We start from the raw sequence: 19,837 nt of genomic DNA on the forward strand, positions 1-19,837 counted from the left end.
TTATCATTCTTTATGGCTGAGTAATATTCCATTGTATATATATACCACAGTTTCTTTATCCACTCATCAATTGAAGGGCATCTAGGTTGGTTCCACAGTCTGGCTATTGTGAATTGAGCAGCTATGAACATTGATGTGGCTGTATTTCTGTAGTATGCAGATTTTAAGTCCTTTGGGTATAGGCCAAGGAGTGGGATAGCTGGGTCAAATGGTGGTTCCATTCCAAGTTTTCTAAGGAACCTCCACACTGCTTTCCATAGTGGCTGCACTAATTTGCAGCCCCACCAGCAGTGTATGAGTGTACCTTTCTCCCCACATCCTCGCCAACACCTGTTGTTGCTCGTATTCTTGATAATCGCCATTCTAATTGGGGTGAGATGGAATCTTAGGGTGGTTTTGATTTGCATTTCTCTTATTACTAGAGATGTTGAACATTTTTCCATATGTTTGTTGATTGCTTGTAGATCTTCTTCTGTGAAGTGTCTATTCATTTCCTTAGCCCATTTGTTGACTGGACTATTTGAATTCTTGGAGTAGAGTTTTTTGAGTTCTTTATAGATTCTGGAGATTAGTGCTCTATCTGAAGTATGATTGGCAAAGATATTCTCCCACTCTGTAGGCTCTTTCTTCGCGCTTTTAAAAATTATATTTTTTCACATTTTTATTGGTGCACTATAGCTTGTACATCATAATGGGATTTGTTGTTACATATTCATACATGCACACAATATAACAATATAATTTTGCCAATATCACTCCCTAGCACTTCCAACCTCATTCCCTGCCTCCAACCCCTTGGTCAAATCCTCCACTGATCCACTTTTGATTTTCATGAGATCCTCACACCCATTTATCTTTTCCTTTTCCTGTCTAATTTCCACATATGAGAAAACATTTAACCCTTGACCTTATGAGTTGACTTATTTCACTTAACATAATTGTCTCTAGTTCCAAACATTTTCCTACAAATGACATAATCTCATTTTTCTTTATGGCTGAATAAAACTCAATTGTGTATAAATACCACATTTTCTTATTCATTCACCCACTGATGGACACATAGGTTGGTTCAATAGTTTGGCTATTGTGAATTGTGCTTCTGTAGAAATGGATATGCATATACCATTGTAGTACGACTTTAATTCTTTAGGATAAATACTCAAGAGGGGTATAGTTGGGTCATATGGTGGTTCCATGCCTAGTCCTTTGAGGAATCGCCATAATGATTTCCATTGTAATTGTACTAAATTACAATTACACTGACAGTACAAAAGTGTTCCTTTCTCTACATCACCTCTAGCATTTATTATTATTTGTATTGTTAATGACTACCCTTCTGACTGGTGTGAGAAGAAATCTCAGTGTAGTTTTGATTTGCATTTCCCAAACTGCTAAAGATGTTGAACATTTTTTCATATATTTGTTGGCTATTTATCATTCCTCTTTTGAGAAGTGTATGTTTAATTCATGTGCCCATTTATTAACTGGCTTATTTGATTTTTTTGGTGTCAAGTTTTTGAACTCTTTACATATCTTAGATATTAATCTTCTATCAGAAGAGCAGCTAGCAAACATTTTCTCCTTTTCTATAGGTTCTTTTCACATTCCTATTTTTTTCTTTGCTGTGCACAAGCTTTTAAATTTGATGCTGTCCTATTTATTAACTCTTAGTATTATTTTCTGAGCTTTAGAGGTCCTATTAAGAAAGTCATTGCCTGTGCCTATATGCTGGAGTGTTGACCCTATATTTTCTTTAGAGGAGTTGCAGAATTTTTCATCTAATTCCTAGGTTTTTGATCTATAAACAGTTGATTTCATACAGGGTGAGAGATAAAGGTCTAGTTCCATTCTTCTACCTATGGATAATCAGTTTTCCCAGCACCATTGCTAAATAGGTGCCAATGTATGTTTTTGGAACCTTTGTCAAGGATCAGATGAGTGTGCATGTGTAGGTTTCTCTCTGTGTCTTCTATTCTGTACCATTGGTCTATGTGTCTGTTTTTATGCCACTGTCAGGCAGTTTTTGTTACCATAGTTCTATAGTATAATTAGAAGTCAAGTACAATGATGCCTCCAGCATTGCTTTTTTGATTTACAACTCCTTTTGCTATTCTGAGTCTTTTACTATACCAAATAAATTCTAGGACTATTTTGTTCTAGATCTGTGAAGAATATCATTGGTCGTTTGATGGGGATTGCAATGAATCTGCATCTTGCTTTTGGTAGTATGGCCATTTTAACAATATTCTATCTATTCATTAACACGGGAGGTATTTATATCTTATGAGGCCTTTTCCAATGTTTTACTTGTGAGCAGAATTGTTTTCTTGATTTCTTTCTCAGCAGATTCATTGTTGTTATATAGGAAAATTATTGATTTTTGTATGTTGATTTTGTAACCTGTTTCTTTGCCAAATTTATTAGTTCTGGCAGTGTTTTGGTGGAGTTCCTTGGATCTCCTATGTATAGGATCATACTATCTGCAAAGAGTGATAACTTCTTCCTTTCTGGTTTTTATCAATTATATTTCCTTTTCTTAACTAATTGTTCCGGCCAAAATTTCTAGCATGACATTAAACAGGAGTGGTGGGAGTAGACCTCCTTGTCATGTCCCAGATTTTAAAGGAAGTGCTTTCAGTTTTCCCCCATTTACTATGAGATTGACTTTAGGCTTTTCATTTACAGTCTTTAAGACATTGGGGTAATTTCCTTCTATCCCTCGTTTCTTCAGTGTTTTTATCCTGAATAGGTTCTGAGTTTTGTTAAAGACCTTCTCTGCATTTATTGACATTACTAAGTGATTTTTGCCCTTAATTTTCTTTATGTGATGCATTATAATTATTGATTGTCATATATTAAACCATCCTGGCATCTCTGGAATAAAACCAAACTGGTCATAATGTACAATACTATTCTTAGGTTGAACATGATTTAATAATATGTTATTAAGAAGTTTTGCATCTAAATACATCAGGGATATTGGTCTGTGGTTTTCTTTCCTTGATGTGTCTTTATCTGGTTTTGGTATGAGTGTGATACTGGCTTCATAGAATAAATTTGGAAGTGTTTCATCTCTTTCTATTTCATGGAATAATTTGAGGAGTAATGGCATTAGTTCTTCTTTATAAAGGTGTGTTATAATTCAGCTGAGAATCCATCTGGTCCTGTGCTTTTCTTTGTTGAAAGGCTTTTTATTACTGCTTGTATCTTATTGCAAGTATTTGGTCTATTTAGGTTTTCTATGTCTTCTTGATTCCGTTTTGGCAAATCATATTTGTCTAGAAATGTATCTATTTCTTCTAGGTTTTCCAGCTTATTACAGTGTAAGTTTTAAAAATAGTCCCTAATGATCTCCTGGATTTCTGAGATGTCTGTGATGATTTCTCCTTTTATATCTCTAATTTTATTAATTTGGGTTTTCTCTCTTCTTGTTTGGGTTAGGTTGGCTAAGGCCTTATCAATCTTGTTTGTCTTTTCAAAGAACCAACTCTTCATTGCCCTGATCCTTTGTATTGTTCTTTTTTAAAACTTTTATTTGTTCTAGTTAGTTATATATGAAAGTAGAATGCATTTTAACATATACATAAATGGAGTATAACTTCTTATTCTTCTAGTTTTACATGATGTAGACTTATACTGGTCATGTAATCATATATGCACACAGGGTAATAATATCCAATTCTTTCTACTATCCTTCCTATCCTTATTCCTCCTCCCCTCCTTTCATTTCCCTCTGTTAATCTAAAGTACTACTATTCTTCCCTAGTGCCACCCCTTGCCTTATTGTGAAATAGCATCTGCATACAGAGAAAACATTCAGCCTTTGGTTCTTTGGGATTAGCTTATTTTAGTTAGCATAATATTCTCCATCTCCATCCATTTACCAGTAAATGCCATAATTTCATTCATCTTTATGGATGAGTAATAGTCCATTGTGTATATGTACCACAGTTTCTTTATTCATTCATCTATTGAAGGTTCTCTATGTTGTCTCCATAAGCTTAGCTGTTGTGAATTGAACTGCTGTAAACATTGATGTGGCTGTGTCACTGTAGTATGCTGATTTTAAGACCTTTGGGTATAAACCAAGGAGTGGGATAACTGGGGCAAATGGTGGTTCCTTTCCAAGTTTTCTGAAAAATCTCCATACTGCTTTCCAGAGTGGTTGCAGCAATTTTACAGTCCCACCAACAATGTATGAGTACATTTTCCCCCACATTCTCACCGACATTTATTGTTGCTTGTATTCTTGATAATTGTCCTTCTGACTAGAGTGAGATGAAATCTCAGTGTAGTTTTGGTTTGCATTTCACTAATTGCTAGAAAGATGCTGAACATTTTTTCATATATTTGTTGATTGCATTTATTTCTTCTTCTGTGAAGGGTCTGTTCAATTTATTAGTTCATTGATTGATTGGGTTATTTTTTTTTGGTGTTAAATTTTTTGAGTTCTTTGTATACCCTGGAAATTAAAAGCTCTATTTGAGGTACATGTGGTAAAGATTTCTCCTGTTCTGTAGGCTCTCTCTTCACAGTTCTTGATTGTTTCCTTTGCTCTGAAGAAACATTTTAGTTTGATTCCATTCCATGTATTGATTCATGATTTTACTTCTTGTGCTTTCAGATCTTGTTAAGGAAGTCAGGTCCTAAGCTGACATGGTGAATATTTGGGCCTACTTTTTCTTCTGTTAGGCACAGGGTCTCTGTTCTAGTGTCTAAGTCCTTGACCCACTTTGAGTTTTGTGTAGAGTGAGAGATAGGGGTTTCATTTCACTTTGCTATGGATTTCCAGTTTTTCCAGAACCATTTGTTGAAGAGGATATCTTTTCTCCATTGTATGTTTTTGGTACCTTTGTCTAGTATGAGATAACTGTATTTATATGGGTTTGTCTCTGTGTCTTCTATTCTGTACCACTGGTCTACTTGTCTGTCTTGGTGAAAATATCATGCCGTTTTTGTTATTGTGGCTCTGTAGTACAATTTAAGGTCTGGTATTGGGATGCATACTGCTTCACTTTTCTTGCTAAGTGTTGCTTTGGCTATTTTGAATCTCTTATTTTTTCAAATGAATTTCATGATTGCTTTCTTTATTTCTATGAAGAATGTCATTGGGATTTTAATAGGAATTGCATTAAATATATACAGTACTTTTTGTAGTATGGCCATTTTGACAATACCTGGTCCATACTACAAAATCTACAACATTAATTACCAAAAAAAAAAAAAAAAACCCAGAAATGGTTAGGTCAGCAATTGCCAGCACCAAAAACAATAAGTAACCATAAACTGGATATGGCATTAAAGCAAACAAAAGTTGTCAGCTATATCCTTGGCAGCGGTAATAATTATGAAAACATTAATTGTGGGGCAGAAATTACATAAACCAATTAGTTCTAAAAGATGGTGGAAATACAGTTAATTAAGAGAAAAGAAAATGTGTTAGGAAGGTGGAAAAGAATTTGCAATTTCAAATAGTGAACAAAAAGAATGCAGAAGAGATGTAGCAGGTTATAGTTACAAGGAAAGAGGAGGAAAAATAGGAGAAATAAAGTAAAGGGGGAGAGGGAGAGAGAGAAAGGGAGAGAGAGAACTAGAAAGAGGAAAACAGAGAATGGAAGAATAGAATTTGGCTGCAAGCAGGAGAAAAAGGGAGGGAGAGAAAAGAGAAACAAAAATGAAAGCAATACAAAACCAAAATATATAAACCCAAAACCCTAACCCTCAAAAGATAAGGCAAGAAAAATAACCACATATTATAAATGCTAAATATGAGAGAAAAAGAAGCAAATGTGTGTGTGTGTGTGTGTGTGTGTGTGTATGTGTGTATGTGTATGCACCCATGAACAAATCAGCAGAGCAAGAACACATACACAAGAAAAAAGATTCTTACTGAAAGATGAAGGAATCATTTTCACTGAGGTGGTCAATATGGTCAACAAGAATGAAAAGTCATGGTTCATGCCCAACTATCTTTCTTTCCATTTCTTGAGCTATGGTAGTAAGAGTGAGAGCAAGGGCTGGAAGTTGTTAACCCTTTTCACTTTTTGTGTTGCTCTCTGAGCTATTAGTTGGAGTGGCTGAAGCTTGAAGCTGAAATAAGTCTCAGCTTCTGTTCACATCAGAAGGTAGGATGGAATGGGAAGTATTGTCAGTTGGAGTTTTGTCAGCACAGACCAGATGGATGCACTCCCAGGGTGGGGTTGCTTCAGAGTTCTTTAAGGGGCACTCCAGTGGGTAGAGCCTAAGTTTAATCAGGCCTCAGGGACTTTGTTAGGTGGTGTCTGCTCTGGAGAGATTAAAACACACCCCTAGAGCCTGGCAGTTGCCAGTCTCTGATGGGATCTAAGGAGCCTCCCAAGAATTCTATTGATGAGGCAGGGGAGCCAGTCCTCCACACAACTCTGCTGACCATGCATGCAGCCTATGCAGACTTAGTCCCTGAGTGTATCCACACTTGACTGTTCACATTCCTGACCCACTTCAGCTGGTCATGTGAGCTGCCAGACTCAAAGGAGATGCCAGGTGGGCTCACCTTTACTTTTCTGACTCAAATCCCCCTGGGTAGTCTCTCTTTGCCTGTTTCATTCATGTTCTCCTAGATACACACTAGGCCACATGGTAGGCACTTGATAGAGCAGCATGGCAGTGTTTGCTATGACCTCTTGGCTCTGTAGCAGTAGCTGCAACATGGCTGCTTCAAAGATGACTCCACCTCACTTCTCTGCAGCCAATTAGGAAACAGAGAACACTTTGCAAGCACCAGTGCACAGTACATCCTCTGGATCAGCTACGTTAAGGTTGCTTTTCTGATCTCAAGTTTTTCCATACCAAGTCTGTCTGTTGTATTTCTCTCCGTGTTCTCTCTCCCTCTCTGGTGAACCAGCACCACAACTGCTGCTGTCATAAACAGCTTGCTCCAATGTACTCTCTCTTCTTTAATGTATCCAAATTTCTACATCTCTTAAGACACTTTACCAGTCTAATATTGAATATTAGTGAAATCCATCTTTGATCCAGCTCGCTGAGGAGCAGTAGTCCTGCTGCTTGAATCCCAAACCACAGAGCAACTAGGAATGCAGCCTTCCTCTAACCTGCCATCTTGAATCTCCTCAGCAAATCTTAATAGGTATCAATTGTTTTCCAGCCTTTTTCCATCTTATGGATTGCTTTTGCCTGAGCCTTCTCCAGTTTTCTTTCTTTTCTTTTTGAAAGTTGAAAGCATAACTGGACTCTGCTTTCTGATGCTGTGGTGTTTGGCAGAAGAGTCCTTTCTTGATGCTAATCCTAATCCTAACCCAAACTTCATTTTTGAGCTACTGAGAAGTCACAGTAGTGAATCTGATGTCTCTTCTTTTGGCTGATCTTATAATATCATTTATTTAAAGGGTTGTTGATTGGAGGAGTAAGTGCAAAGGTGTTTGTAAAAGTAACTATAACATGGCACCTAATGAAAACCAATCAAGACATAACTCCTACCACATACAGAATCTAGTTCTTTAAGTTAAAAATCTATTTTGTATCACTTTCTGGTACTCTGAATCCTCTAATAGGTTTTTCTTACCCACAGGGTGAAACTAATATCATTACATATACTCATGGTATCCAGGGATAGTCTTGATCTGGAGCCCTAGATGCTGCCAGCCTCCATTTTTGTCCTTGTCTCCATTGATTTGTGTTTTTCTCTGAACTCACCCTTTTCCTCCTGATGCCTGTGCACTTGAACAGGCTATTTCCTATATCTGGAATGCCTAGCTCCATAACCACCTGGGAAACTCCTCAGCACCTCTCAAGAATGAATGCAAGCATTACATTCTCCATGAAGACTTCCCTTATTCTTTCCATAGCAACATGTACAAAATTCTCTACAGAACTTTGGAAATCATTTGTCTTCTTTGAGTTCTTTCTTTAAAGGAAGGAGCTGGATTTTTTTTATTTTTGTTTTTGTTTCTAATGTTTGGTATGCATCAGAAACATAAGAAATGAATGAATAATTATATTACACTTATTCTTCAGTCTTAGTACAAGTATCCTTACCACCCCTGAGCACTCCTATTACCCTACCTAGTAAACTACTGCCTTGCCCTGGAGCTCAGAGATTTCCTGGAAACTGTCCACTTGTCTTCAATGTCCAGCACAGTGAACACCATTAAGTGGGTGACTGGAAGAAAATTCAATTGCTCAGTGTCATGTTGTTTATATAGTTTACACAAAATATTACTGGTTTATCCTAAATAACAGCATATGGATTTGTTTAAGCAAGTGGTTTAATTCTTATATTCTACAGATTTTGAATTTATGCATCTGGCTAATCATTACAAATGTCTTTCCTAACTTCTTGACACAGTTTAGGAGAGCTTTCTAAAAATGAGGCTTTCCCAGAGTTTTGGGAGAAGATGGTGCATTAAATCTGCATCATAGAACTTCTAACACCCAATGTCTTGTAAAAAATAATAAAACTTTCCTCAAAAGATTAATTACAAAGATCAAAGAGGATAAGGGCAAAACTGAAGATAGTCAACTTCAAACTTCATGGAAAGGACTCAAGACTGCTGAGCAGGGTAGAGAGGCATGCATGTCTTGGCTCTGAACCTTCCTTCATCCACTCTTCTGACACTAGGCTTTGCTCTCTCTTTTAGACACAATAAACTGACTTTGTGGGATTTTAGAGAAGACTCAACCCTTCCTTAATTACTTGTGCAATTGACCAGAAATAACAATCTCTGCTTAGGAAATATTGACATCTTAATATTTTTAGAAGCAATAGCTGTACCAACTGGCTCAAGAGTTTTGTGAAACTGAAAAGAGACAGGCAGTATAGGGGCAAGGGAAAAGCAGTAAGAGGAGCTGGAGGGGATAGAGAATAGTCACCTGGACAATCCAGAATGCTTTTTTTTTTTTCTTCAGAATAAAATGATTTATAGGGAAACATTTGTATTTGTGAATTTCCAGTAAAGGTAATATGCTCCAAGATCTTACATGAGGGGAAAGAGGAAGTTTAGTGTCTGCGAGGATTACTGGTAATTTCACTGCTTCCTGGACAGGAAGAAAGGTGAGGTCATATATTTTTCTTTGAAGCACTTAAGTAGGAGTATTTTGCTCAGCTAATATATGAGGGTGAGACCACAGTTTTATGTAGACATTTTGGCACTGATTATTTTTTTTCGGATTGGCTGATTAAGGTTCAGATAACTATCTATGACAGTTTGGGAAAGTATCCTGATTTGGGCGTAAGTTATTTTCTTGATCCATAAATGGAAGATTACCTGTAAATTATCCAAGATGATTCGGAGGGAATGCACCTGCCGACGAACAGCACCTGAAAATCTTTCATAGGTTGCTGCATCATATTCACTCATTTGGATCTCCTTTAGTCTGAAACCAGAGGGACAAAAGAAGACAAGAGTTTTCAGCATTTTCATGTGGTTCTTTTACTTTTATTCACCTACTACTAAAACTATATGAAACTCCTTGGAAACCCAGTCTTCAAGGAGAAAGGTCAAGAAATGAGGTCTCCAGCCATGCCTGGGATTCAATGTCCAGTGGTATGCTGTTGAATGAGTAAAAACATGCTTGCTTGCTTAGGATATAGCTCAGTTTGTAGAGTGTTTGCCTCTTAAGCACAAGGCCCTGGGTTCAATCCCCAGTACTGCAAAAAAAAAAAAAAAAAAACATGCTGGCTAGGACCCATTCCCCCTCCCCAAACACAAAAGGCTCTGATCTGTAGTATATATTTGCTGATTTCTATTGTGTAAATATTACTACTATAATTGATTTTAAGCTACCAATAGAAACACTGAATTAGGAAGAATGTGCACAACTGGCTCTCATGAGCCAGTATGAATTGCCCTATCATGCACCATCACTGTATCTCAAAGACATGTTGTGATGTCAGCAGCTTGTGAGTTCATGTGGCAGATTTCCTAGAAGGCATCCCACAGGTTGCTTTTTAAGACTGAGGTCATATATTTGTTTGACCAAGAGAACTGCTGGGTCCAAAGAAAGTAAGTTACTGTTTGTATGCATCCCTATATGATAGTTTCCTAAAATTCCTGATGATGTACTTTAAATAGAATAGTTATGTATTAATATGAATGTGGCTTTGAAACTCTACTCTTTCAGTACACTGCTCCTTTTTATAACCTTTTCTTCAATTTCTTCTGCTGTAGCCCTACTAGCTCACTGGAAGTTCCCTGCATATCTGTGGACTCAGGCTTTGGTGCCCTTATAGGTGATTTTTTTCCCACCAGGAATGTTCTTTATTTGCCTCTTTGCCCCCTAACTCCCATTTACCTAATAAGACTCAATTAATGCCTTCTCCAAGAAGGCTGATCTGGCTCCAGGATCTATTTTCTGTGTTCCATTTTATTTCATTCCTTCCTCTGTCAGAGCATTTACTACCCCAACTATCAGTGTCTGCCTCTTGTCTTTCCAACTAGGGTCTGTAGTTTTTTCATCTTTTGGAGTGCAGTGCTTAGCATGGTTCCTTACAGATAGTAGGTGCTCAAAATAGATTCAAATGGATGACTGTAATGAAATAAGATTCAGGATTATTTAAGAGGTGGTTTCTTAAATTAATCTTAAGTAGAAGAGTCTTTCTCTTGGACCTCTTGGGTTTTACAGTGTTGAAGCCATAATGCAATAATTTAATCACACATTAACATGCATAAATATACAGGTGCTAATATTGGCCAGGGAATAATGAATGCATATCTCAAAAGCCTAATCATAACACAATCATCTGAACTACTGTTTGTGTATGTGTGCGCTTGTATATGTGTGTGCATGTGTGTGTGAGGATGTGTGCAATGTTGGAAGAAAGGATCACAGGTGTATAGCGGAAATTCTTATCTAAAGTATATTTATCACTTTGGGTTGGAAGAGAAACCTCAAATGCTGAAGAAGGATAAATGTTCTGTGATAGGTAGAGAACTGGGAAGACTTCATTTAGAGTGCTGGGAGCTTATTAGAGACTGATAATGCTGGGTCAAGTTTACCATGGGGATATATTGATCATTCCTACTTTATATCCAGCTCTGTTGATCAATACTAACATGTTTCAAGTCCCAGATCAAAGACCACGTCCTAGGAAGTCTTGCTTAATCTCTTGAGTGAAACAGTCCATTCTTTTTTCACATACCTTTTACAGATTTCCATCATGGATTCTTATGCTTTATTGCTTTAGGAGATAGGTCTGTTTCCCCTCTATCACAGCATTTCTCAAACTTTTCCAAAGTAGAAAATATGCTTCACATTTAGAACCAGTACAAACAAATGCATGAATGTGCATGTGTATAATTGGAAAAAAGAGTTAATGAAAAATACATTTCTTATGTGTAATGCACTTCAATGTTTTCTATGCTATTTCTCTGGGAGAAAGACCACGTTTTCTTTCTTTCTGTCTTTCCCTTTTTTTTCTTTGAATACCCAATATCTAGCAAAATGCCTGGCATACAGTGGCATTGAATAAATGCTATTTAACAACAATTTGAAAACACAATCAAAGGGTAAATACAGACAAGACCATTATAACATCTGAATGGTTGTTTTCCAAGGTGCTCCTCTAAATTTTATTAACTCTCTTCAAAGAACAAGAAGGAACAAGTCTAGGACTTGACCTCATAACACTGCCTCTTATGTTTAGTTTTGGCAATCTTTGAAACCTCTTTATAAATTTTCATTAGATTAAGTTGTATCTCAAGTAGCAAGGCTCACAGAAGCTGGGCACAGTGAACTGCAGAATATGCTACCTACCCACTTCATGCCTTGGAAGTGTGTATGTTCTCTCCCAAAGAGAAGAGACTAGTGCTGACTAGAAAAAAATGTAGACATAGCTTGGCATTGTTGGGGAGGTAGTTAGGTGGGAGAGGAAATGGGGGAGGTAACATACACATACACATATATACATACATATAGAGATATAAATACATATTAGGGAAGGAGCCAAGCAGTTCCAAGCCACCTGGGGCACAGTTACAGTGGTACCTTTTGGTGTGATCACATTGCACCTAAAAGCACATCACATACTGTTTAATTATGAGGAAATCTGGAAATCATATTCCAGATTGTGTCAGCTTTCAGAAAGGCCAACCACAGGATTCAAAGAATGTAACAAATTCTGAAAGACTGAAGCAGGGAATGAAGAAAGAAAACAGGAAATTTTAGCTCCTGGATTAGCTTCTCATTGCTAATATTCTCAAGCCAACAAAACTAGCTAAAAATATATCATTCTGCTTCTTTACCGCTGATGCAAACTGCAGGGCACAGCTACTTACCATCCTAGTAATCTCTGTGGATCAACTGGCACAGTATATTTTTAAAGGGTATATTTATGGGTATGTAAGAGTCTGGATATTTTGGTTCTCATTTTACTTTTCCTTACCAGTTAGAGTTAAATACTATGATTGTAAATCAATTATGAGGGAAACATTATTAACTGAAAACTGCTATATGAAGCTGATTAGTTTTGCAAATGGTAGCCAATGCAATTTCCACAGCTGACAACCGTCCTAAATGTTTTTCTAAGTATATACGTGTATCTCACTTTATTTCATTCACTTTTTGTTGGTGTAACGTTTGTTACATTTTATGCACCTCTCATCCTTGTTTCCCTGTGTTGTTCTGCCTGAATTGATCAATTCTTGATATGTAGGAACCAGTGCCTGGGTTAAAACCAGATTGAAATGAATGCTGTGTTAATGATAGGAGGAGCTCATCAGAACTATTAGGCTATTCAAGACAATGAGTGGACCTTCTCTGCCTGATGACAAGGACTGCCTAGTGTCAGCCAGTCTGTGATTCAAGTACTAAAGGGTGATGGCTTTATAGATGAGCCTCCATTTCTATGGGTTTTATATCTACTGATGAAATAACCTTGGATCCAAAATGTTTGAAGAAAAAAAAAAAAAACCTATATCTCTACTGAATTCTTACAGATGTTTTTCTCTTCATCATTCCCTAAGCAATAAAGTATATCAACTATTTACATAACATTTACATTTACTCAGTATTAAATACTTTAGAGATGACTTAAAATACATGGGAGGAAGTACAGCACCCATTCATGCTATCCTAGAAAAACTAGGGATAGAAGGAACTTACCTCAACATTGTAAAGACTATATATGCCAAACCAAAGGCCAACATTATTCTGAATGGAGAAAAACTGATATCATTTCTTCTAAAAACAGGAACAAGCAAGGATGCCCACTTTCACCATTCCTACTCATCACAGTCCTTGAAACTCTAGCCAGAGCCATTAGGCAAGAGAAGAAAATTAGAGGGATACAAATAGGAAAAGAAGAGCTCAAATTATGTTTGTTGATGACAGATCCTATATTTAGAAGAACCAAAACACTCCACTAGAAGACCTCAGGAGCTCATAAATGAATTCTGCAAAGTAGCAGAGTACACAATCAACACTCAAATCAACTGTGTTCCTACACTCCCATGATGAGAATCTGCTAAAAAAGATATTAGGAAAACTATCCCATTTATAATAACTCAAAAGAAAAAAAATACTTGGGAATCAATCTAACAAAAGAGGTGAAAGACCTCTACAACAAACTACAGAACACTAAAGAAAGAAATTAAAGACCTTAGAAAGACCTCACATGTTCTTAGGTAGGTAGAATAAATATTACCAAAGTGGCCGTAATACCAAATGTGCTATATAGATTCAATGCAATCACCATCAAAATTCCAATAATATTTCTCACAGAAATAGAAAAAGCATTTATGAAATTCATTTGGAAAAATAAGAGACCCAGAATAGCCAAAGTTATACTCAGTGAGAAAAGAGAAGCAGGAGGCATCATAATACCAGACCTCAAATTATACTATAGAACTTGGTAACAAAAACAAGCAGGGAACTGGCTCCAAAATAGGCATGATGACCAATAGAACAGAATAGAAGGCACAGAGACAAACTCACATAAATAGTTATCTGATGCTAGACAATGGTGCCAAAAATACACACTGGAGAAAGATAGCCTCTTTAACAATGGTGCAAGGAAAACTGGAAATTCATATGTAGTAGAATGAAATTTAACTCCTGTTTCTCACCTGCATAAAACTCAACTCAAAGTGGGTTAAAGATCTAGGTATTAGGCCAAAAATCCTCAAACTGCTAGAAAAAAATATAGGCCCAATTCTCTATCATGTCAGCTCAGGAAGTGACTTCCTTAGCAAAACTCCTAAAGTGTAAGAAGTAAATTAAAAAATCAATAAATAGGATGGTATCAAATTAAAAAGCTTCTTCAGAGCAAAGGAAATAAGAGTACGAAGAGAGAGACTACAGAATGGGAGAAAAGTTTTTGCCTCCTGCTTCCCAGATAGGGCATTAATATTCAGAATATACAAAGAACTCAAAAAACACCAAAAACAAACAATCCAATCAATAAATGGGTAAAGGAACTAATCAGACATTTCACCGAAGAAGAAATACAAACACTCAACAAATAGATTTAAAAAAAAAAAAAAGCCCAACATATCTAGAAATTAGAGAAATGCAAATTAAAACTACACTGAAATTTCCTCTCACTCCAGTCAGAGTGTCAATTACCAAGAATACAAGTAACACTAAATAAATGTTGGTAAGGCTGTGGGAAAAGGGTACTCTCAAGCACTATTCATGGGAATGCAAATTAGTGCAACCACTCTGGAAAGCAGTATGGAGATTTCTCAAAAAACTACAAATTTGACCCAGTTATCCCACTAGTCAGTGTTTATCCAAAAGAAATAAAATCAGCATACTAGCGATACAGCACTACCATGTTTACAGTGGCACAACTCACCATAGCAAAATTAACCCAAGATGCCTGTCAACAGATTAATGGATCAAGAAAATGTGGTATATATAAAAATGAAATTTTACTCCACTATAAAGAAAAATGACTGTATGGCATTTGTCAGAAAATTGAAGGAACTGGAGATTATCATGCTAAGTAAATTGAGTCAGTCACAAAAAGTCAAAGGTCAAATGTTTTCTCTGATATATGCAAGCTATCCCAAAAAACGGGGGCAGGATAAACAAATAAATAATAGAAAGATCAGTGGAATAGACAAAGAAAGTGAAGGGAAAGGAGTATGGATGGAACAGGGAAATACACTGGAATGAATCTGACCTAAGTTTCCTATGTATATGTATGAATATATCACAGTGAATCTCACCATCATGTACATCCACAAGACACTCATGTTAAAAAAAAAAAAAGAAAGAAAACAACTATAAGTAAATAGCAGAGAGATCAGTAGAGTAAAGGGAAGGGAACAGGGGGAGAAAGGAGAGAGGGAAAAGGGAAGTAATGGGGACTGAATTAGTGCAAATTACATTCCATGCTTTTATAATTATGTCAAAATGAATCCCATTGTCATGTATAACTAAAAAGAACGAATAAGTAAAAAAAATTCATGGGATGATGTATGTATTTTATATACAAATATTAAGCTATTTTATATATGTGTCTTGGGTATAGTAGAATTTTGGTATCCTTGGGTGGTGGTGTGGAGTCCTGGGACCAATCTCCCATGGATACCAAGGGATGACTGATAAAAGTACCATTATTTTTATGCACATGGATATTATTATTACACAAGTATGTATGAATATCTGCCATTTACCAGGTTCTGTTCTCAAGAAATTCAGTCAGTGGAGAGACAACTAACTACTCATACAAGTAATTAAATGGGAAAGATTGATAATGACTAAGAAGAAATGGTACAAGGTGCTATAAAAGCATAAATAGCAGGATTTGACCTTATTCTCCATATGCCCAGAGTAGTGGAAAATAGCTTTAAAAATAATTATTTGATGATAATAAAGATTATTATTTTTGAAGTACATGATATTAGAGCTTTGTGTTTGTGGTTTTTTGAATTATTATCAGAAATACTGATGAGGAAATGACAGAATATATTGGATTCGCTTCAAGATACTCTAGGGGTGGAAACTAGAAACACTTTTTTACTTCTTTTTAATTTTATTAACCCAAGGGTGCTTAATCACTAAGGCACATTCCCAGCCCTTTTTCATATTTTATTTAGAGACAGGGTCTCACTGAGTTGCTTAGAACCTCATTAAGTTGCTGAGGCTGTCTTTAAACTCGTGGTCCTCCTGCCTCCACCTCCCGAGTCACTGGGATCATAGGTGTGTATCACTATGCCTGACCCTAGAACCACTTTCTTCTGGTAGTGGGTGTATCATCTTCACAAGATTCATTGTATATTTTTCTCTACTTTCACTTCATGTTTGAAAAGATCCATAATAAAGAGTTAAAGAAAAATTTTCAGCAGAACTAAATGGAATACTCATCCAAAGAGATAAAAGTTCCATTTCTACATGAAAGTTGAAACAGCATTTTTCATGGTGTTTTGCTGTGCCTCCATCTTTCTCAGGATTGTTGTGTATTTTGATTTCTCCTTCCCCTTTTTCACACCCTTGCTCACCTCCTCTGGATTTCAACCACTGTATGGTATTCTCTTTTTCTTTGGGAATCTTCCTATAGTATTTAATGAGTTATATGGTTTTCTCACAAATTCCCTTCTCCACATCTTCTCTCTTCTCTACATTCAGCTCTCTTATTACCAAGGCCCCTTAACCGCTTTCCCCTGGAGGGCAATGGCTTCAACAGAACTAGGCTCCTTATCACTAGTAAGGGGTTGCATAGTTGTGCCCAAGCACCACTGCAAGGCCTCTCTGTCTCCCTGAGAATGACCTGTGTGCCAGATCACTCTGCATGTCTACTGAGGCAAACATTCAGACTGGATAATTAATTGTGAAGAACTGAGAGGGGCCACAATAGCAACTGGCTAGCTGGGGAGGGAAGAATGATACATATTAATCATTTGGTTCTTCTCCTAAATGGATACTTTAATATTCATATGAAACCTACAGCAATTATTTTAATTCTGACATGACTTCATTATAGTATAATTTTCCTCCCGCCTCTTTTTAAGAAATTGCAACTATTTTCTATCTAAAATAGTTATCTGTCCTAATAACCTCTTTGAGAGAAAGGGAGAGGGAAGTCTCCAGTCTCCAGAAGAGCAAATTCAGATTCAACAAGTATAAATAAACTGTCTGAGATCTCCTGGGAAGATAGCAGAAGAACTGAGAGCAAAACTTATGCCTCTCAGGTTCATCCTGAGGCTCACAGGCTTTCCTGAGGGTGTGGCTGGCGGGACATGCATTTTTGTCACTATTGTTCTGTACTGTTTACTTGCGGGATGTGAAAGCACAGCATGTAATGGGATACCAGATGTTCTACGTGGGAGGAATTTCATCAGTCACATGCACTGGAGCATGCCTTTTTCTAACTGCATCCAACTCCTTTCACTGAGCACAAAAATGTAAATCTGTTTCCCATAAGTGCTACCAAGTCCCTCATCAGAAAGGAGATGTTTCTGTTCTTCAGTGTTTTTCTCTTTTAGCTGAAGAATATACATGGAAGTCTAGTGAAAGTGCCTAGTGGATTCTCCTTTTTTTTTATATGGGGTCAATGAAATGGCCTAGAGCAGCTTTGGAACGTCTGAAGGCCAGGCTCCTCTGTCTGGTTTCAAAGACCCCACCTGCTGACAAGGCCCCCCAGTCAACCTCACTGCTCATTTCTCCCCAGCTCTTACCCTTTCTCCTGGGCAGGCGAGCTGGCTCTCTCCATCATCAATATTGTGCATTCTCTGTTCATTTAGCTTTGTCTCATCTCCAAATCCTGGCAGAGGATGAGTGCTACCTCATATTAGCCCACTGACCTTGCCCTTTTCTGCACAGCTGGAGGGTACAATCTCTGTACCACGTGACTTCAGCACCTAACAGTGTGTATGCATGTTTGCATGTGCATCTATGTATGTGTGCATGAGTGTGCATGCACGTGTATATGCACGTATGCAGGTGTGCATGTGTGTGTTAGTCAACAGCGCTGTTGTAGATGTCAACACTCACCTCTGTTGAAATGCTCTCTGGCCCATCTCTCTTGCAGCTCTCTTGACCTCTTCAGGAACCGAGTCCTTCTCAGCATCGGAAATCTGGTACACTGTGTGACCTGCATCCAGCCTATAAGGACCTCCTTTTCCTCCCAGACCTGCAGTGTCTCTTCCACCTGGAAAGAAACAAGGAAAATCCAGAGGGTAAGTCTGAACCTGACCACAAAACAAAAATTAGATTATGATTTTAAGATAGTTCTGAGAAGCATATTAATTGCACTTAACTAGTAATTAAAAATTCAAATAATCTTTTTCTGAAAATGAAGGTTTTCCACTAGTTAGCATGTTTTTCCATTTTTTTCATCCATCCAAATCCTACCTGTTTTTAAAGTTTCCTTATGAATTCTATGATGCTTCGACTGAGGCCTATACCTCATAGGGATTGATACTCATGTGGACTATTTGTTACTCTTCATTTATTTTTCTTTCCCATCCTGGAACGGATCATATTTTATTTATCTTTATAACTCTGCCCTGAATACTTGAACATTATAAATATTTACTATATATCTGCTAAATAAATGAGCAATTCTTCCTTCACATGTTACCTTATTTTCCCACAAAATACCAAGAGACAATGAAGCTACAGATAAAATTTCTTTTGTTTAGAAAATAATGAAAGACAATACACAGAGATTAAGTGACCTAATGATGACCTCTGGCTTAGCTAAGATCTGAAGCCAATTATTTTATCAACTTTGCCTTTTAGCTTTGAGAATGGATAAATTATCAGCTTCAGAAGAGCCTTTCAATATAAGCCCAAATTTACTTGTTTATAAGTATATGCCATATAATATTGTATTAATAGTTTATGTTAAAAACGAAAGTTATATGGCTATAAGCCTAAGTAGCTAGCATCATAAGAAGTGCTGGCGACATTGGCTATATATGTTTTAGATGAAATTGTTTTAAAATACTACACTGGCCAGGAATGGTGTAACCCACCTATAATCCCAGGAACTTGAGAGGCTAAGGCAGGAGAATTACACATTCAAAGCGAAATTCAGCAGCTTATTAAGGCCCTAAGTCACTTACTAAGACCCTGTCTCAAAAGAAAAAGTGAAAAGGGCTGGGAATGTGGCTCAGTGGTTAGGTATTTTGGGGTTCAATTTTTGGTATCACTCAATCAATAAATAAAATGCTATACTGATCAAAGAAAATACATACATACATCTTTTGGCTAGAATTGGTCTTTGGGCTGTAGGTTTGTTATCTTTGTTTTATAAGGCTTAGAATATTAATAAACAGTATGTTTTATTTGTTTACACATAACTTGAGAACTTACAATGAGACTTCAGTATTGAAGGCCAGTATTGGGTAGTGCAGTAAGTATAGTATTGTATACTGTACTAGTTAAGGCAGACTGCCTGAGTTTGAATCCTGGCTCCAACTCAATAGCTGTGTATTTGGGGAAATTATGCAAATACTCTGTCTCAGTCTCTTCATTTAGAAAGCAAGTATACTAATATACTTTACTTCATGGGACTGTCATGAAGCAAAAATGCTTAGAAAAGTACTTGGCAAAAAATAAGAGCTATATAAATTACCCATCTTTGAATTATTATTTCAATAATTCCTATGACAGAGAGAGATAATTCCTAGATTTGTTAAGTGGAAAATTTGAAAGCTTTTAGACATTGGTTAAGTTGTATTATATGTTTTTCTCCTTTGAAGCTTTAATTGGTCTATCTAATAAACTAAGAAGGAACACTTAGCGTGAACCACTTCCTTTATGAAAATCAAGGTAGGTCATTTCCTTTTGGGAAATACCATGGCAACTGCCTATTAATTACAACATCCTTTGATTGGAGCACATCTTAGTTCATATTTATTTAGGATTGGGTGGAAAATTATTTCTCAGA

The 19,837-nt window shown here is 36.8% G+C and overlaps 1 protein-coding gene across 2 annotated transcripts in view; it reads right to left on the reverse strand.

Moving 5' to 3' along the window:
• The window catches only part of VWA8 (von Willebrand factor A domain containing 8), a 718,869-nt gene that overhangs the window by 320,629 nt on the left and 378,403 nt on the right, over positions 1-19,837 (reverse strand). For both annotated transcript variants that reach the window (XM_079136497.1, XM_079136496.1), the window contains exons 39-40: positions 17,935-18,091; positions 9,264-9,372 (exon numbers count right to left, since the gene is read on the reverse strand). In XM_079136497.1, coding sequence (XP_078992623.1) covers positions 9,264-9,372; positions 17,935-18,091 — 266 coding nt within the window. The remainder of the gene's footprint in view (positions 1-9,263; positions 9,373-17,934; positions 18,092-19,837) is intronic.

This window comes from Sciurus vulgaris, assembly GCF_902686455.1.
Source record: "Sciurus vulgaris genome assembly, chromosome: 4".
NCBI lineage: Eukaryota > Metazoa > Chordata > Mammalia > Rodentia > Sciuridae > Sciurus > Sciurus vulgaris.